The sequence below is a fragment of the Conger conger genome, chromosome 11 (assembly GCF_963514075.1).
Source record: "Conger conger chromosome 11, fConCon1.1, whole genome shotgun sequence".
NCBI lineage: Eukaryota > Metazoa > Chordata > Actinopteri > Anguilliformes > Congridae > Conger > Conger conger.
This window is the reverse complement of record NC_083770.1, coordinates 28,069,312-28,090,964: the sequence shown is the minus strand read 5'-3', so window position 1 is coordinate 28,090,964 and position 21,653 is coordinate 28,069,312. Positions and strand designations below refer to the sequence as shown.

Genomic DNA, 21,653 nt, shown 5'->3' with positions numbered 1-21,653 from the left:
AGACGGGGATAAATACACAGACAAATGAACTGAGATGACAAATAGGTGTGGGTGCAGGGAGACAGGTAAAGAAACACAGGTGAAGCAATGATTATGGAAAGCCAAATATTCTGACACCTTACATCCTGCCAATTCAGATCATTAAAAAGAAGCATATGCTTCCTCACTGCAATTGGACTTCACTGTTCTCAACTTCTAAGAGCTGCCTCTTTTGGAGAAAAAAGGGGATCATGTTTCTATGCAGATTTCTGTCACTTGTCTAATGAACAACCTCCTTTGTAAGGTAAGTTTACCACAAATTGCACCACTATCAAGAGAGGAAATGTACTGCAAAATATGCTGATCTATGTGCTATAGAAGATCTCATAGCATTTGATCTCATTCGGGTCATGGAGGATATCCCTGGGCAAGCACTGGGCGAGAGAGGCAGGAAAACACCACAGACAGTTTGCCAATCTATTGGGCTTTAAATTAAACAATAAATCAATAAATAAATAAATACAGTTCTGTTCAGTTGAGAGTTCACTTTCATGAGCAGTAGCAGAAAGTAGAGCAGCCAGCTGACTCCTACAATAGACCAGAGAGGGCCTAAGAAGGGTGCCATCTTAATAGCTGCATTAGCAGTGATGTTTCTCCAAACAGACATTATTGCTGACTATTGTTTTTACATTATAATATTTGCTGTGCACACATAGTTATCCAGTAATACTGCCTCTAAACTGGTGCAAACATGTGTGAGAGGATAAGGTGTCAGTACTGCCCAGAAAATCAGCCACAGGGCAAACGGATGAACCCTGAGCCCGCGTCTTCTCCCATTCTCCCTACTCGTATGGGAGAGAGGGGAAGTGCATAGCGAGATGTCTGCTGATGCAAGCGACCTCTCGGTGACACCAGCCTCTGGAGAATATTCCTCACAGGGACATAGTGAAGGTACTCCGTGTCGGCTGGAAGAGACTACGGGGGCAGGAGAGCTGATTTCTCAGCCTTCCATAAATTACATTTATGGGAGAAGGTGGTCTGTGTGTGTGGACAGCAAAAGGACGGCAGACTCATGGCCTATTTGTGTCGGCATGAGCCAGTCTAACTGGTCTGAACAGTAGAACCGTGGCATATATCAGAACAGCCCTCTAGCATGCCTTTCAATGAGAGCTAATTTCCATAAGAGCTCGTGTGAGTCATGCACATGCATATAAATAGATTTATTGCACTGCAACACACCCCAATCTGAGCATTTTGCTTTATTCACGTGTGTCTATGCACCCACACACACACACACACACACACACATACACACTTCCTTCCCCAGGGAGGAATGCCAGGGGAGTCACTTAACTTACTTCAACGGTGGATTTCAGAGCTTGAAGGACATCGTTAAAACTAAATATGAACCTTTGGCCTTGAATGTGGCTCGCTCCCACCATGGCATAGAGAGCTGCAGTGGAGTACCGTGGGAATCTTTGGAATTGCCACACCAAATACATGGGCTCGGTACATATCGCAAATGCATCTAGACCTGATTGATTGGCTGCATAGAAGAAAGAGCGACTCCCGGGTTCCCACTGCTGCCAGGGTGGCGCAGTCAGAGTACTGTAATTAAAAAGAGCTGGGCAGATTGCCTGCACACTGACCCTGGTGGGAGACCAGGACAACATCACGTCAGTCAAGCACAATTCTCACAGCAACATTTTGGTGGAACTCTGGGGGGATCAGGTTCTTGAGGAATTTGTACTACATTCCCACAGTGTTCTTTAAAGTTTGTTTATTGAACAGCTTCATTTACAGGAATACCCACAAATGCTTACACACATTTTTTACTTTACATCGAACTGTAACATCACATTTGGTTTGGTCATTTCAGAAAGCGTCAAATACATGTAGACAATAAATATTTTTGTATGTTTCATTGTGTTTCTGCATTACACAGCTGATGAAAAATGTTGTTCATGGGTAGTGAATTGTAGTGAACAGTCTGAATCAAAAAGGAAAAGTAAAAAGGCATTGGCCCCCTTAAACTGAAATCAATAACTGAGGCTAGTTCTGTGCTTGATGTAAAACCAGGGGTTGAGCATTGCAATGTGACAGGTTGAACCTTGATTTATTCACTAATAATAAGTGGTTCATTGAATGAAATTAAGCAGCTGCCATCCACCAACATTCAAGTCAAATTACACACCCAACTCAATTAATATGCTACGATACATTAAACAGCACAATAGTTATTTCATATATATATTTTTCAAAACTTAAAGTGACTAACGTGGCAGGAAGTAGTTAAAATAACCATACATTATCACAGGGGAATATATCCACTACACATCCACCAAATATATATTCAAAGCAATAACTATAACACACATTTCAAGTCAGACATCTGTATTGAAAACTATGTCAGGATTGTATGGGTGTGGTCTGGACCGCCTCACCACCCCATCTCCCTCCCCAACTCCTCCTAAAATGTAAAACCCACAAGTATTAGAGAAGGAGGGAGACTGTGAGAGGGATAAGGGGGATTAAATATCAAAATGCAAACTCCACACAGAAAGGCCCCAGTCGGGTTTTGAACCCAGGATGTTGTTGTTGCAAGACTACAGTGTTATCCAATACATCACTGTGCCATTACTTAGCCAATGATACAAATCACTCTATAAACAAATCTCTATATACAAATCTCATGAAACTATGGGAGGACATGCAATTAGTCTAAAACTTAGACTAAAATGTATTGACTATTAGGTCAGGGAATTTCTGATGTCATTAAGGACCCAATAGCTCAGAGTAATAAATTGAACATACCATTTTATCCCCACATAGGAATAAATGGAAATGTTTTGACTGATATGTCAATATTGCAATGCACTTGATTTAGCAAATTTTGCTGACGCTTAATACGAATAACCCCATCCTATCTACTGTGACTCCATTCACAGCTTTACCTTTACAGTCACTTTAATTTTAACTTTAAAGTTCAACTTTTTACACAGGCAGAATTCTCTACAATGTTATCTATTGGTTATTTCTCACTGAATCCAGAACACAAAGCTTTTTTAAATGAATCCACTTAGCATCAGGGACCTTCTAATACATTCTCCTTCTTTGAATTTTTAGAGCCGGCTGTAGCTCCGATATTGTGAAGAAAGCACTTAATGAATGCATGTAATAGGGCTGAAAATAAGGGCATGTTGCTTTGTTCAGCAGATGTTATAGTGCCTAGGTGATACTTCTAATGAAAATCTCTGGTCACCTTGCATACATGCAAGCTATGTCTCCATTGTTTTGCCTCAAAATTTTAAATATCCTTTTCATCTTCATCAAAGTTCAGAGTTTATCACTGATAATGCAGTAGTATTCAGGTTCTTTGTACAGACAAACATTCCTGAACATTCAACAGCACGTCCTCTGTTGCTCAATGTATCAGAAAATATATATATTTCACTCTGGCCTTAGGGGCTGGAGTTATCAAAAAGATTTTGTGTTGAAGACAAACAAATTTCGAAGCAAATTTCCATCCCACCTCAGCCTCAGATGTTGGTTCCATTCCATCTAGTCAGAGAGGGCCTGCACACCTTGATAAGAGTTTTTTTGCAGGTGCAGCAAAAGACATATACTTTTATTGATATCTTAATGGTAATATATTTGATCCTTCCAAAATGCCTTGACTTGTCAAGCAACATGTCCTCAATAAATACATACCATTTCCTTCTAGTTTCTGCCTTAATCTCTGGTCTATTGTAAGTGTCAGCTGCTGCCCCAGTCAAAAGCAACACATTCCACCAATGCGACTTGGTAAAGGAATCTTTATAAGAATACAGATTTCTGTGGGGATAAGATATCATGTGATACATACCAACATATCTATTCGGCAGGTAAAATTATGTTCCATGACAGTAGTGTCATGTGTACAATTGCACAATTTTGGGCTGTAGCAAGAAGTAGGGTGTGTCTGTGGCTCTGTGACTGTAGAACAATTTAGCAGCAGCAAATATAGAGCTTGTTAATTGTATCACTGACCCTGATTGAGTTCACAAATAAATAAAGGATATATGAAATGTATCACAATATTAATCACATTATAAATTGACATGGGTTACATGTGTTATGGCTTACTATCCTCCCTATTCCCCTATGTAAAGCCAATGTGGGTGACATTAATCATTGCTAAATCTGCTGGAATTGTAAAAATATAGATTGTTATTTATGAAAATGAAACGTCTTTCTCATGTTTCAAAAATGTTTTTAAATTGAATCTTTTTCATTAGTTTGAAATTGGGGTCATTGGTCATTAGTATGTGAGATATATGTTGGACACTTGAGGGTTAAAGAAGTGTAATTTACTGCTCAATTTGAAAAGCAAAGTAGGACTTACAAAACATAGCGAAGCATTGTTCAGAATGCAAAAAAAAAAAAAAAAACCAAAAAACTTGTTTTGAAGAACAGGGGAAATAGGGTTTTGTCAATTTGCATAATTACAGCGTCAATCAGTTTGTCACTGACTATTTATGATCATCAAAACATTTGGCTTTGATATCCAAGCAAGTTTTTGAAGTGCCTGCGGCTTTTTAATGAGATCAAAACGGCAGGAGTGGTTGGCAACCTGGAATGTCTATGAACCCCACCCAGCCTCCTCTTCCTGTGTAGGCCATTCCTCTGTGTTCACTAAACAGAATCACTCATCAACCCAAACACAGATGTGCACATTCCATCTGACTCCCCTCGTTAGACAGTTCTGTCCATTTCAAAGTTCTGTGGTTCACCAGGGTAAGGGTTAGCAGACTGAGGAGAATCTGGTTGTGCATTCACCGACCTAGAGCTCCAGGCATGCCACTGGTTCATGTCTCAAGCTATGTTTACAGAACTGCCATGGACTAGCACCAGGATGAGAAAGAGGTGACTATTTGGCCCGAGCTCTCAGCTACACGGCCTCCCCTTTCTCAGGAAGGGAGAGCTGGTGGACCTTGGTAAGTGGTGTGGTGCCTTGGTCGGATGGCTGCGACTTGCCGGCTCTCTGGCTGGGTGTGTCCCCGCTGATGCAGCAGCAGGTTCTGAGCAGGTCCTTGCAGTCCTTCCCACCACTGGTTGAGGGCATGCGTGACAGGGCAGTTTTGGAGGTGCGGCGTGAAGCCCCGCCCTGGGCCTTTGAGTTGCTGAATTGGGCCTGGCGGAGCTGCTTAGCCTTCCGGGCCTTGTATTTCCGGCAGCAGATGCCAAGCACATTTTGGAAGGCCTTCTTGAACTCGTTACTGGAGCAAGGATAGATCATAGGGTTGATGCAGCTGTTGAAATAGCCCAGCCAGAAGACAACCTTGAAGACAGTCTCTGAGGGTTTGGCGGATGGAAATATGGAGCCTGAAACAAACACCACAAAAAAAAAAAAAAAACACAGAAGAGAACTGTTGTTATGACTAATTTATTGAATAGACATTTTCAAAAAGTTTTTTTTTTTTTTTTCATACATGTGGAGTCCAACGTGGAGGCTGGGCATCTCCAAATCCCACCCCAAATTTGAATGGCCAATCATCTGCAACCACAACCATGCCATCATGCTACTAACCCCACCGCCCATTCAAGAGAGTGTAGACATCCATTGTTCTCCTCCAAAAGATGCAATGTTACCATCTCCTTCTTTTCACACCAGACTACAGCTCACATGCAGTGGAGTTGGGAGACAGACCTTTCATTGATGGCAATGTTCAACAAGCCATGATGTTTTTTTGCATGTCAATATATAAAAACTCACAACATACAGGATTGGTTTTGTAGGCACAGATTAAGTTTAGTCCTGGACTAAATTGAGTTCTGGAGAATCTCATTTCAAAACTGAATTTAGATTTGGATTAGTCTTAATCTGTATCTGTGAAACTAGCCCATAATGAATTTACAACTATTTTAATAGATGTAGTTTTCATTAGAATATGAGTTAATACAAATGCTGAAATTGGACAGATGTTACAGATTGTATGCATGTTGTGTATAAGTATTTTAACATAGAAGAGATTTCACTGAAAATATTGCTGAAAGTTCTGTTGCTTCCATTGTGGCTGTAGACTAATAAAAGAACTGTGGTACACAATTTGTGATAACTGTAAATGCAGCTCATTACACTTGATTCAAATCTTTTTTGCTCATTAACCGTGGTTATGTTTAACAGATTGCAGCCTTCAGAAGGGAATACATCTTCAACAAATTTAAATTTTAAATTTAGAATTTCCACTTCATAAGAATAAAACAAAGGTTGCCAGATTGCGTGCCTTTTGTATTCTGACACCGTTCGCTGCGCTGCATTTAATTTCCATGCCAATGCCACTGCTCCTAATCAAGCTCAATGGCATTACTTAAATGCCGTCATAAATCCAGCCCGTTCTGACAGTGGACAGAGGCATCACTGAAGGAATGAATAGGAATGATCATATCTGAGAATGAATGGGGTCAGCTCATACGTCATGACAAAGCCACAACGTTACGTTAGACATTGGTGACTTTTTATTCGCCAATGCCGGGAACATTAAAGTAATTTAAATGCTCAAACCCCAAATGGACTTGAAATGATCTGCCCTCAAAGACATACAGGGTAAAAGCTGTCTACTTTATTGCCACAGTTGAGAGGTATGTTAATGGAAGGTTTTTTGAAAATTGAGGGTGCAAAGGAGACTGGGGACGGAGGTGGAGGTAGAGTGGTATGAAGGGAGGGGGAGGGGGATAGTCTCTGTGACTGCCATTCTCTGCCAGGAAGCTCAATACGGTAATTCCATTTTCTGTGGTTCTCAAAGCAAAGGCCTCAGAGCTCAGTGGCTGAATCCTCAAATTATATTATTCTGTCCCCAAGTAGAGTCAATATAATGTCCTTGGAAGCCACAAGAGGACAACAGACTGGATGCAATGACTTTAACCTTTTTGTTATAAGAAACAAGAGATACCATCTGTGTTTTTATCTGCAAATGCGACGTTATTTAAACCTTATATGAATATAAATATAAATATGTATGTCACACAGGTTTCAGCCAAGTATGATTTCCTTGATTGTCCTCCAGACATGATATAGCTAGATAATACATGCTAAACCAAACTTTGTGTCTTCTTGGGTAAGTCTCTACAAGCGTTGCACTCCTGAATTGGGGCAGTATATCCCATTCTTCCTGGCAGATCCTCTCAAGCTCTGTCAGATTAGATGGGAAGTGTCTGTGAACTGCCATCTTCAGGTCTCTCCACAGATGTTCTATGGGGTTTAAGTCTTTGGCTGGGCCGCTCAAGGACAGTCAGAGACTTGTCCTGACAAGACTCCAACATTGTATTGGCTGGCTGTATGCCTCGGGTCATTGTCATGCTGAAAGGTGAACCGTCACCCCAGTCTGAGGTCATGTGCACTCTGGCGCAGGGTTTCTTTACATTACATTACATTATTGGCATTTGGCAGACGCTCTTATCCAGAGCGACGTACAACAAAGTGCATACCCATAACCAGGGGTAAGTGCGCTGAAAGACCTAGAGGGAAGTACAATTTCAATTGCTACCCGTACAACAAAGATAAGGACCAGGGCCTATTTTCTTCAAGGACCTCTCTGTATTTGGCTGCATTCATCATTCCCTAAATTCCGACCAGTCTGCAGCTGAGAAGCACCCCTATAGCATGATGCTGATACCACCATGCTTCACCGTAGGGATGGTATTAGCCAGCAGTGCCTGGTGTTTGCCAGGCATAGTGCTTGGAGTTCTGCCCAAAGAGTAACATTTTTGTCTCATGAGACCAGAAAATCTTTTTCCTCAGAGTCCTTAAAATGCCATTTGGTTTGGCAAACTCCAAGCAGGCTGTCATATGCCTTTTACTCAAGAGTGGCTTCCATCTAGCCACTCTACCATAAAGACATGTGCTGCTGAGATGGTTGTCCTTCTGCCAGGTTCTCCCACCTGTTCAGAGGACTTCTGAAGATCTGTTAGCGTGAACGTTGAGGCCCTTCTTTCCGGTTTACAGAGTTTGGCCAAGGAAGAGGAAGGAAGATTCCTGATGGCTCTTGGAAGGGTCCTGGTGGTTCCAAACTTCTTCCATTTCTCAATTAAGGAGTCCACTGTGGTCCTGGGAACACTTCAGAGAGGTCCTTGGACTTCATGGCTTGGTTTTTGTTCTTATATACACAGGCATGTGCCTTTCTAAATTATGTCCAATCAATTAATTGTGCCACAGGTGAACTCCAAGTTCTAGACATATCGCAAGGATAATTAAAGCAATAGCACTGAATACTTACGCAAATTGATTTTTAATACATTTTCAAAAATGTCTTTGTCATCATGGGTTATTGAGTGTAGTCAGGATGGCCAAAATCTATTTTATCTATTTAATATTAAATCTACAACAAAAAGTGGAATGGGTCTGAATACTTTCTGAAGCCACTGGAGCAGTTACATTTTGTCCTTGAGCTGCATGCTATTATTGCCAGTGTCCAAACAAAGGTTCCACAGGTCCCTGCTACATTACAGTAACAGCTCAGTGACAGCAGGTGCTGCTCCAAAGTTATCTGTTACGTAGGCCTTAGGATGCATGTAAAATAAATGGGTCGCAGTAGTGGACAATAAAGAACATTTATCTCCTATCAAACCACAGAAAATATCAATCCCCCCGACACCACCCCTCCTTTAATTGATGCAAGGATATGTTTGTTTTACCCATTTAACTCTTCTCTGAGAGTCTGATACAAGCTCTTTATGAAACCTACTGGTTCCAAAAGTCATCCGCATCCCCAAATGTGGCCGCTACCACAAACATGCCTGCCCAACACTGCATGGGACTGAAATGAAGACTGGCTGTGTTCTGTATGGAGAGTGAAGAGAATGCTGTGGGGGTGAGAGAGACAGCGCTGGTATGTCATTGGCCAGGGTAATCTACAGTCTCAGCCCCAAAATGGCCTGAGATATGGCAAGCTGACATGTCCGCCGTCACCCGCTATGCCAGTGCTGTTTCAATTCTCTGGAGGAAGCAGGCCATGCTGGGAACTGCAGATAAGCAAGAAGGTGAGCATGTTTTTGATTGTCGAAGACGGTGGGAGGCAGGGCAGGTTCAGGCCGTTTCAGCAAAGATATCTGTGGAGAATTTCATCACTCACAACTTTCCTGAGACAGTCTGCCTTTACAGCTCTACAGACTTTTCTATTAATATACACTTACAACTACAAATGTATACTGGACCTTTAACATATAAGTTTAATGTATCAGCTGTGTTACCAAGACAGAAATTGCCATATTGTAAAAAGAATTTGCAATGTTCCGGAGAACATTAAGCGCTATTATATGACGATCTCTGCTAGTTGCAACGCCCAGTTTTATCTAAAATAAATCCAATCTTTCTGAGCAGTCAATGGGACATTCTATGTCTGCTCTCCCACACCCCCCACAGCAGCAGTCATTAAGATGAAATTCCTGAATGAAATCTGCTCTCCTGAAATACTTCTCCCTTTTCCGCTTCTTGACAAGGTTATTTAAAATGTGGTGGCAGAATATCTGATGCAGTTTGCTCAAACACAATAGAATTGTTGACAGCTGCAAACAAATGAGGGTTTATCGGCTCTATTTTCATTTCTAAATCTGCTTATCAGAAAAAATAACCTTTATTTTCCTCTGTCAAAAGAGTACTTGTAGCAAAAATGAATCCAAATAGCGTACGTGAAAAGCATCACAAGTTGAAATTGTACTTCCCTCTAGGGTCTTTCAGCGAACTTATCCCTGGTTATGGGTATGCACTTTGTTGTACGTCGCTCTGGATAAGAGCGTCTGCCAAATGCCAATAATGTAATGTAATGTAAATAAATTTATTCAACCAAGACTGGTCTTTTCATACATCTCTGTAGCTGTTCTTCCAATTTATATTTGGATTGCATTTTGTTAATGTAAACCAAGCACGGCTAAGGTATACATGCATTGGTTGTATCATCAATTAATCCTTAGATACAGCATAAAATAATACTATTAAAATAGGTTGTATCATTAATTAATCCTTAGATACAGCATAAAATAATACTATTAAAATAGGTTAATGAAAACAACCGTGTACATGCAACAAATGTTGCTGTTGTGTTGAACGTACTTTGTTAAATGTGTGTTAAACATACTTCATCGTACGCTGCTCTGGATAAGAGCGTCTGCTAAATGCTTTGTAATGTAATGTAATGTAAATGACTGCACCAGTATTGCACTGAAGAATGTTACACAAATAGAAGATTTGTTTGAATGACAGACAAAGCACTAATCCCCCAAAAATTTGGGGGCCAGTCAGCTTGTGTGCAGATACATGTATAAGAAGTCCTATATGTCAGGTCTCTCCACTATAAGAACATCAGGAATGGGCCTTCCATTCTTGAAGTCTTCAAGTCTATTTTGAGTCTCTGCGTTTACTGTAGATCAGGTTGGGTATTCAGTTGTTTCGTGGTTTAACAGTCTTCAGCCTTGAAAATGGCTATGTTTACCCATGTTGTTGTAGGAATGCAAATGGTCTATTTTAAGAAAATGAAACAATTGTAAAACATCAACACACACCCTCCTCAAGAGGCTTATGCTTTTGCTGAACATGGAGACATGCCCTTGTATTAAGAAAGGCTGTCACAAGAAAGATAAATGGAAATAACAAAACCAGATGTAGCTTATGGTCAGAGCCAAGTTTTGGATCTAGTACATGCCAAAGGATTGCACATTACTTGTATCCTTTCCAAAGCTGTCTCAACCATTTCTTTCTTTGTTTTGCTGCATCGATTTGATAGAACATCGAAAGGCCTGCTCAGTTACAGGGATTTTGTGCATGTTGGCTTGTGCATGTTTCTTCTCTTATGTCTAAATTGTGTAATCCAAATTAGTATTGTAAACATCCATTGATTTTCAATGATAAAATGAAATTTTTCTGTACTGCAATATATCAATGCAAAACATCCATCTTTCAATAAGCTAGCATCACTTATTCCTCTACTATTATTGGTATTCTGTCAGCAGGTGTCTGTCCAGTCAGGGTATTCAGGGAAATGGCTTTCTCAGCAGATTAGATTCTCATCATCTGGAGCCGTTGTCTAAAGAAATGAACTTCTGTATGGATGCTATATGATGGAAAACCTCACTATGTATGTATTTGTAAGGTAATGGTGTGCGATACATCAGAGGAAGTAGTTATTCGGTATTAATATTTAATGAAAACTTAAATAAGCAAGTGTGCAGCCTCTATAAACAATTCCTCTCAGAGAGTCATAGGGGTTGTGTGTTTATTGAATAGGTGTTGTATATCAAGATTGGCTGTCATCAAGCAGAATGCACCATCACCATATGAATATTTATCGGCAGTAAATAAGTGGCAAGCTTGAAATATTGGGAGGAATCCCATGCTACCCTAGACTCCCCTGAATTGCCAGAGTATGTTGCAGTGATGAAGATAGTAATGCAACGGCTAAAAATTAATCTCAAAGGAAAAATATTATGAAGATTCATAAGTCTGAACATGAAAATGGACACAAAAAAATGTCACACAACTGCGACAGAGGAATAAGGTACCATAGGTATAATCTGTCATTGTGCAGCATGGGAGAGGCTCACCTATGGGCATCACCAGGAAGAACGGCAGCCAGCAGAGTATGAAGCAGCCAACCACAATGCCCAGGGTCTTTGCAGCTTTCTTCTGCCGGGAGAACTTGACCAGCCGCAGAGCGATGTTCTTGCGGCTGTGCATGGCCTCGGTCTCCGAGGCGGCCGCGGCGTTGCCACGGTGAATGCGAAGCATCACTTCCCCCTCCTTGTGACCCCCCTTCAGGGTCTTGGTCTCCCGCCGAGCCACCACATACACCCGGCAGTACATCACAAGGATGACGGTCAGTGGCAGGTAGAAGGACACCACAGAGGAGAAGATGGCGTAGGCCGGCTCCTCTGTTATCTTGCAGACAGTCTCGTCCTCTGGCATGGGCTCCTTCCAGCCGAACAGGGGGGCGATGGAGATGATGATGGAGAGGGCCCACAGGCAGGCCAGTGCCAGCAGACCCCGCCGTTTGGTCACGATGGTCGGGTAGCGCAGAGGGTAGCTGACCCCAATGTAGCGGTCCACTGAGATCATGCACAGGCTGGTGATGGAGGCCGTGCAGCACAGCACATCCATGGCAGCCCACATGGTGCAGAAGACGCGGCCAAACACCCAGCGGCCCAGGATCTCCAGGGTGGCGGAGAAGGGCAGCACCGTGGAGCTCAGCAGCAGGTCGGCCACCGCCAGGTTGGCAATGAGGAAGTGAGTGACTGTCCGTAAGTGCCTGTGGCAGACCACTGAGAGGATGACTAGGATGTTGCCCATCACCCCGAAAAGGATAAAGATTCCCAGTATCAGGCCCAGTGTCACCGCCCTGGTGACGCTGAATTCTGGCACAGACACCTGACTGCAGTTAGAGCAGTTCTGGGGAGAGACTGTCATGTTCTCTACTGGAGTTACCATCGGCACGGTGTACTCAGACATTTTGCCCCAAGACAATAATCACAATGGTTTCTATTTACATAAAAGAATGTGTGACTCTCCTCATAATATATGGAATTCAGTGTAACACAGAATGACTTGCCATGTGGCAGACTAAATTAACCATTCAGCAAACTACTTGCTTGTGCATATTACCCAGGGAAAAGGACACTAGAAAAGCTAACTGGGAGTTACCCTTTTTTGTTTTATGTTTGTGTTTTAAGGATGTTAGCTGGTGACCGAATAAGGACTGGAGAATTGGGAGTTGTGATGCCTACATAACTATATTTTTCCCTGGTTCCCTCACGTCACAGTGTCTTCTGGGAGCTCATGCTTGGCAGCAGTGTGACCTGTTCTTCTCTGGGATTTTTGCCTCTGGTCGATCTGTGATACTGCAGCTCAAAGTAGTGTCATTCTGTTCTTGAAATCAAGAGTGTGAGCATTATGGGCTTGAATGTTTTCAAGCTGCCGGATTTCATGGAATTTGAAGAGATTCCTGGAAAATTATTTTCCACTTGGCAAAATGATTGTATTGTGTCCTTAACATCAAATGAAAGTGAAAGATTCAAATAAAACTGCTGGCAGAATCTGAGTAAAGATAAATTTGGGTGAAAGGGCAGGTTGATGTCAGCTTCTGTCTCAGAAGTATGAGAACACCTCTTTGGATTTGCTCAGAGAAAAACAGAGTGAAAATCACAGTGCACTGGTGCCATGCCCCCTGAAACACAAACATAAAGACCAGAATGAATACTTTGCATTAACTTTGAAAATCTAAATCCAACTAAGACATTATAATTAGATAGAGAACTTTTACCCTCAGCTGTCCAGACAGCAGATCTGAGACAATTATCTGTTATTGAGTGCTGCCAGCTACAGTTTGGAGTACCCTTGTAAAACCCCACCCTTATAACTGTAAACATTCTTTCTTATTGGAGGCACTGCTCATCAGATACATTTTCATGAGAGTCTTTTCAGGAAGCCATAATCATTTTTGGCTTCGTACACATAATCTGAATGCCAGTCTTCTTAATTTTAACTGCATTAAGGTTGTTTTTATTAATGTTGTCTCAGTGGCTGTTTATTTTATCCTTAAGTTATATTTGCCTTAAGCACTGGGGAAACATGTTTCTCTAAAACGGAGGCACCCACTGAATATCCCTGTGGCCATGTACCAAAATCTGAGCACATTAATCAAGTCTTGATGCATATTTGGATGTAATGTGTGGTGCAGTATACCAAAAAAACATAAACTTCTAGAGTCTTTGAAATTTTCTTGAGCCAATCTTTCTTGTTTTTCTTTCTGATATTAAGAAGTTCATTTATTCATTAAAATTATTAAAATGTGATAATATTTTACCAGAGGTTGATCTATAACGACTACTGTCTGCATTGCATACATATGCATACACATATGAGCCAATTTCACATTCCAGCACATTGTAATGCTTTGTTTTTGTTTACCACAATTCATTATCTACTTCCGGAAATAACAACTGAACTGGCAGGGGGAATATTTTGGGGAAAGTATGGGATGAACAAAGTACGGAAGCGCGTAAAGAGAACCTGAAGAAGGACTTCCTGTCATCTGGGAGACGTATTAAATGAGGTCCGTTTTAGTGCAGAACCTGGCGATGGTGGAAAGGCAGGGCTGCTCTCCTATCTACGTGATTGGCAAATTAATGGCAGGATGCTGCCATCAAAGCTCCAAGAAATATTATTTCTGATTTCTGATTTCAAGTCAATATATCCTTTCACCTCCCCATCTCAAAATCTCAAAGGCGATTAAAGACAGAAAAGCCATGATCAATATAATTAGAGTTGGAGAAGGGCCTTTTATCTCAGCCATATTAATTTGAGATGCTGGCCTGAACATTGCAAAGGGCAAAGATAAGAGAAGCACAGAAGTTTCCCGGAACAGCTTTGTTATCAATTAAAAAGCGACCATGGTCTGTCAGGTCTTAGAGAAAATGTGGCCAACACCAGTTGAATGCAACTCACCTAATTTTCGTTTTCTCTTTGAAAATTGAATTTGAAATATGCCACAATCGGAGCTGGGGACATTGCTAGGTTTAATGCCTTTGATACTCCACTGCACTGCGTCAGTTTTCAGATCTTTTGTCCCACTCACTTGTTGCTCTATATGACGTAACTCTGTGGCCCATAACTTTAACTGTGAAGGTGCAACTGCAAATACTAGTGGTAACTCAATGTGCTGGTGAATTAGGTTATGTCCGACTTAATTTGACTAATTCTGATACCAGACTTTAGCAACTGTGGTATAGTGGTGATGTGTGTTATGGATGTTTTATTTTTGCCAATCACATCGTTCCAGTTCTTTCCATTTAAAAACAGTGTATTCATTTAATCATGGCTGAAGAGCAAGAGCATAATGAGAGGCTCCGTTGTGTGTCTCTACACCCTCATGGTATTACCACAAAGGTGAGACTGAATATTTTTTCCTCAAACAAAATATATTTTCCATTTATATGGCAGTGCTCGTTTTCTTTCTTGTCATTTTCTGTTTAATGCCACTATTTTATAACAAATTAACTGGAGAAGATCATTACTTCTAATGACATTAAATTAATTTCAGACATGCACTTGATAAGATGAATGCATAAACACTACAGAAACAACTCTGCAGCCAACCAGTCCCTGGTCTCTCATACCTCATCCATTTATAGAAGGCTTTTGAATTTGATGCATCTGATTATTCGGCTGGATACTGACACGATTCAGGTTAAGTACCTTGCTCGAGGGTACAATGGCACTATCCTAGCTAGGAATTGATCCTAGGCCACAAGCACTGATGTAGTGCACACCCCCGTATACCATGCAATGCAGAGGGGCCCCGTGCCCTGAGGGTCCCATCCCACTCCGATAAAAAAAGAAGCTCTTTTTTATAAGCTATTTATTTATGTGACTGAACAAAGCGACATTTGACTGTAATGTTGATAGACAAGCAGGAGGCCACTATTGGCCACAAGGCAAATGGACCTGAGCGGTGCTCCAAAAATATGACTGAAAGAAAATTTGGAGTTGAATGAAACAAAGCTACCGTTAATATTAGTCTATCGCTCACTAAATCAGGTCGGAGAGCGAGTAGTGATTCTGTATTTCATTCTGAATATAAAAGTAAAAAGTCTCTCTTGACATGCCCCCTATTGCGGTGCACTACCTATGTTGATGCAAATGGGATTACTGCAGACCACACAACTATCAAGCTTAGTAAAGGAGACACATATTCTGTTTGCGAGATACAAAGCCAACAATTCCACTCACGCCCATGCGCATTTGCGCTTCCGTTGTCACAAAAATAGGGCCCTATAAGTAACTGAATCTTGGCACTCGCACTGCAGCTTCTCTGGATAAAGGAATAAATGAGATTACCTCTGGCCCAGATACAGATGGGAGTGGACTGAATGTCAATGTGTTTTAATGTTTCTGCTGGAATGCACTCTCATGTCTCCTGTGATATTGTAGTTCAAAATTGTATTTCTTCTTAAGTGAAGGAGAGCTAATAATAGCATCCATTTTTAAATAATTGGATTTTTGTCCCATGACTAAGAGTAGTGTACAGGCTGATATTTTATGTATATGGAGATTGTTTATCATTTGCCATTTGTCAAACGCACGCCATTTTTGGCAGAGTAATTTTTTATCTTTTGCATTACTGTGTCTGAACATAAGTCATTTCATGAATTTCCTTGTAGTCTATCCAGGAACAAGTAAATATAATGGGCTCTGAATACTTAAAACACAAACACACATTCTTGCATGTATACACACACAAACAGGACCCCCCTCAGGGCTTTGCTTGTCAGGCTTTGTTTCTGGTACCATTGGATTGATTCAATTTTGGATTTAGAAGTTAAACCAGTAAAAGGATGGATTTCAATAATGAAGTCACAGCCCTATTCTAATTCTAATGTAGTTGCATATAAACCTTCCCTTCAGTCAGTTTGACATGCTCTCCAAACTAGATTTACTTGCTGTCTGCTGACAGCAATTAATGATGTTTTTGTATTTCTTAGCCTGTTTTAGCTTGCCCCCATTTGAATAGCAGTTCATCTATTTAATATCTATAGTATAAGAAGTGACATCATTTTGAGTGACCTCAAAATACCCCACATCTGACAAGATCAGACACATGTGTAAATTAATCTTAAGATAAACCTTACAATGAGTCTCTCCTGCTCTGTGATCTGTTTTGTGCACATGTGCTGTGTGCACCAGATAACAGATTAACAGTGAGAAACAGTGCTTTGTAGCTGTTCACTTTGGCAATATATGAATTTACTGGCAATAAAGCATTTTACATTTTACATTGAATATGAATTGGACTGATAGTACCTTCACCACAATAACATGTTACTAACTATCGCACATAGCAAAGTCCTGCCTTGGTAAATGGTTGGCATTTATATAGTGCCTTTATCCAAAGCGCTGTACAATTGATGCTTCTCATTCACCCATTCATACACACACTCACAGCGATTGGCTGCCATGCAAGGTGCCGACCAGCGCGTCAGGAGCATTTGGGGGTTAGGTGTCTCAGGGACACTTCGACACAGCCCGGGCGAGGGATCGAACCGGCAACCCTCCGACTGCCAGACGACTGCTCTTACTGCCTGAGCCATGTTGCCCCCCTGCCTTGCCTTAGAATTTTCATTAGATTATTGAAATGAGTGTTAATCTGGAATGGTTCAAAATGATTAATTTATCATATCAATCGCAACTATTGTGTGTGGCTGGATGTATTCATCCATCCATCCATCCATTATCTGAACCCGCTTATCCTGATCAGGGTCGCAGGGGGGCTGGAGCCTATCCCAGCATACATTTGGCGAAAGGCAGGAATACACCCAGGACAGGTCGCCAGTCTATCACAGGGCACACACACCATTCACTCACACACTCATACCTACGGGCAATTTAGACTCTCCAATCAGCCTAACGTGCATGTCTTTGGACTGTGGGAGGAAACCGGAGTACCCGGAGGAAACCCACGCAGACACGGGGAGAACATGCAAACTCCGCACAGAGAGGCCCCGGCCGACGGGGATTCGAACCCAGGACCTCCTTGCTGTGAGGCGGCAGTGCTACCCACTGCACCATCCGTGCCGCCTCTGGATGTATTCATATTCACATTTATTAATTGCTGTTAATTTCTTGGCTTTTAAGTGGCATGCATAATCACTAGTATTTCTGTTCTGTTCTGCCCTGTCCTTTAACCCTTTATGGGTGGATGTGACCTGCATGTTACATCTCCCTTAACAGATGGTCGCGACCTGCATGTTACATCTCCCTTAACAGACGGATGCAACACCAGCATTGCATTTGATCATGTGACCTTTTTTCAAGACACATGACAATTGAAATGTATGGGATTCCTAGCCCCTTCTATGGGTTTTCTATAGAGCGCCTTAGTCCATAATGGGTTAAGCTGCTGTGGACACAGTGTTGGTATTTGTCACACTGCAGTCCAAACATTTCAGTGGAGGTCAGTCTTGGCCCATTGAAACCTATTAGCACCTATCACCCACACCTCATAGCTTGCATGTGCTGAGTTTGTCACTCCAGTGCAGGAAATTATGGAATTCCTTACAGATGTCACTTGAGAAACCATTCCCATTCCTGCTGTTCGTCCATAATCAGTACCTCCTTTCCTCATTTTTCTCAAACCGCCATTTCTTTCTGTCTTCTACTGGTATATGTAAAGGCCACCTAGAGCTGTTCTGGCATATGAGTAGGTAGGGTGTCATAAAAATTATTTATGCAACATCAAAAGGTATGAAAATAAACCCCACCAACTGTTTATTTGACATCAGACTGTTTTGATTTCTGGTGACTGCTGCACAGCCTATTCCAAGTCTACTTCCTCTACTCCAACAAGCCCTCGAGGCTTTATTATTCCAAAATATTGCACATAAATATTACAGCTACATAATATTTACTTCTGAGTACAATGCTGTTTAGTACACCATACTCCTACTCCTTATGCCTATGATCAATTTTTCATATGCTTGAATGAAAATGACATTTTGAGATTTAGACATAAATTAGAAAGAAATCAGAGCCAGTGCGTTCCGCTAATCTGGCAAGAGGTACTGATGTTGATAACTGTGTTTTATTTAGAATAAAGAAATGGTGCAGGATAGAGGCCTGTATTCAGTTAAACTCTGGCAGTAGCTTCTGAAATGCTGCAGTCATGACTTGCCTTGAAGCTAAGCCTCCTCCGTCTGGAGATTAAATCACAATTATAGCAGCATTTTTCTGAACAGATGTGAAATGCTCGCAGCAGTGCGCCTTTACCAGAATCTGACCATATTTTGTAGATAATCCTATGAAAGACTATGAACCATGCGGTGGTCTCTTATCATTGTGATAAAGGAAATGGGAGTCCCTTTAGGGGAATCTCTTTTGTAGGAACAAATAAATAAATGGTTCAGTCTCAGTAAAACCCATTCCGGTGCATTAGGAATGGAGGTCGTGACTTGAAAGTGCCATTGAAATATTTAGAATCTTTTACTGGAATCTTGTATTTATATACATACATAATTGTAGACACCATCATTGTGTATCTAGAATCCTTAGCTTAATAACAAATAATTAAACCATACAAACATACAATGAGCATCATAATGTTTCAGACAAAGATATATTTCTTCTTGATTTGGCCCTGTACACCACAATTTTAGATTTGTAATCAAACAATTCCCATGTGGTTACTGCATTGTTTATACATAGTCGCCTTATATTGGGTCACCATAAGGTTTGGAACCAATAACTTCATATGTGTGTCTGACTAGTCAGATGTGTTCCATCACTTCATTAGTACAGGTATAAGAGAACTTTCAGTATCTCGTCTAGATTCTATGCTTTTGATTGCATTTGGAGTCTGTTATTGCCTTTTGTCAACATGAGGACCAGAGTTGAGGAATTCAAGGAAGCCATTATGTTTCTGAAAAATAGCCTTCGTCAAGACATAGGCCAAACCGTAGGTTTACCAACACCAATTGCTTGAAACATCATTCAGGAGAAAGAAAGCACTGTTGAGCTCAGTAATTGTAAAGGGCCTGGTAGACTAAGTAAGACCTCTACAGTTGATGACCGAAGAATTCTCACTACAGTTGATGACGAAAAAACCCCAAAACACCTGTCCAACATATCAGAAACACTTTTCAAGAGGCAGGCATGCATTTACTGTTTTCTGGAAAAAGAAATTGTGTCTGGTGAGATCGACATTCACTTCTATCAGAGTGATGGCTAAAGCAAAGTTTTAAGGCCAAAAGGAAGTTCCCAAGAACCAAAGCACCCCTCTCATCCATGAGACATGGTTGGGGGCGTTTTGGTTTGGGCATGTATGCCAGAGGTACTGGCTCACTTGTCTTCATTGATGATGTAATTGCTGACATCAGCAAAAGAATGAACTCTGAACTGTACAGAAGCTGTGTATCTGCTCAAATTCAACAAAATGCCTCCAGATTCATTGGATTATGCTTCATCTTACAGCAAGACAATGATCCCAACAATAGTGCTAAAGCAACAAAGATGTTTTTAAAGCCGGACACTGCAAAATGATTGACTGTCCAAGTCATTAATCTGATCTGAATCCAATTGAACATATGTTCATGTTGAAGAGAAAATGTAAGGCAACTAACCCCTGAAACAAGCATCAGCAGAAGATGGCTGCAGTACAGGCCTGACAGAGCAACACTAGAGAAGATAATCGACACCTCTAACAGCCATTGTATGGAAGGGATATGCTACAAATACTAAACATGACTACTTTCTTTCACATACAGTAGTGTGCAAACATTTGGTCATAAAACCTTTTACAATTAATATCTAAGTGAACAGAAGCAAACCTGACCTGAATGGTACAATGTTAAACATGACACATTTCTTCAAATTGTAAAGCAAAATAGCTTTTTATTTTCATTTTTTTACGGTTTCAAAATAATAAAAAATGAAAAACTCCTCCATGAGCAAATATAACAGCTTGTAAACGCTTCCTATAGCCAGCTAAGAGTCTTTCAGTTCTCCCTTCTGGAGTTTTTCCCCATTCTTCCGGGCAGAACACCTCTAGCTCAGAAATATTCTTCGACCTCCTTGCATGAATTGCATGTTTGAGATCTCTCCACAGATTATCAATAATATTCAAGTCTGTGGTGGCCATTCCAAAACCTTCGTCCATTTTTCCTGAAGGTACTTCATGGTTGATTTTGAGGAATGCTTTGGACCATGGAATACCCAACTCTCTTCGACTTCAATATCTGGACTGACCTTTGAACATTGGCCTCTAGAATTTCTTGATATTTGATGGAATCCATTCTTCCTTCCACTAATTTCCTGTGCCCCCAGCTGCCACACAACCCCAAAGCATATTAGATCCACCACCATGCTTGGCAGTTGGAAAGGTGTTGAATTTTGAAAAAGTTTAATTTTGCTTTCATCAGTCCGAAGCACATTGTTCCAGAAGGCTTCAGGGTTCTCAATGTTTTCTCTTGCATAGTTCAGACATTTAATTTTGTGTTGAGGTCGCTCTTTCTGGCAACTCTGCCATGTAGGTCTTTGTTGTTTAAAGTACGTTGTATTGTTCTCCTGCGGACAGCTAGACCTGTGTTTGATATTCTTTTTTGCAGCTCATTTGCAGTGATGTCTTGGTTCTTCTGAGCATTTTTCACCAGATCTCAGCCCATTCTATATTAAATCTTTCTTGGTCTTCCAGACCTTGCCTTCACTTCAACTGTTCCATTTATCTTCCATCTTCTAATAATAACAGTGGAAATAGGTAATTTGAAACATTCAGAGAGTTTCTGTAGCCTTCTCCTTCTTGGTGAAAATGAACCACCTTTATTCTGAAATCCTTGGAAAAGTCTTCAGAGAAATCCATGGTTGTTAACTACTGACAGAATAGCCACTGCATTTGGATACTTTAGAAGGCATGGACTTACTTTGGAATAAAAAGTTCAGCCCTGGAATTATAAACCTGACTCATCAAAGCCCTCATGAGTAAATCACCTTGGTCTGGGCCTTAGTCATCAAAAGTAACAAAGAACATAAAAAGCAATCTTGCTTTAAAATTTGCAGGGTCTGCAAAAGGTCTCAGGCTTAACAATGTGTAACATTTAGAGTTCAGGTTTGCTTTCAATCATGTACATGCAGTGCCTTGAAATTGGCACTGTATGTAAAATAT

At 41.0% G+C, this 21,653-nt stretch overlaps 1 protein-coding gene across 2 annotated transcripts in view; it reads right to left on the bottom strand.

Annotated features, from left to right (window-relative positions):
* Positions 1–1,774: 1,774 nt before the first annotated feature.
* adra1aa (adrenoceptor alpha 1Aa) overlaps positions 1,775–21,653 on the bottom strand; it is a 33,499-nt gene continuing 13,620 nt past the window's right edge. For both annotated transcript variants that reach the window (XM_061260737.1, XM_061260738.1), the window contains exons 2-3: positions 11,554–13,169; positions 1,775–5,343 (exon numbers count right to left, since the gene is read on the bottom strand). In XM_061260737.1, the coding sequence (XP_061116721.1) occupies positions 4,910–5,343; positions 11,554–12,454 (1,335 nt within the window). In that variant the 5' untranslated portion in view covers positions 12,455–13,169 and the 3' untranslated portion in view covers positions 1,775–4,909. The remainder of the gene's footprint in view (positions 5,344–11,553; positions 13,170–21,653) is intronic.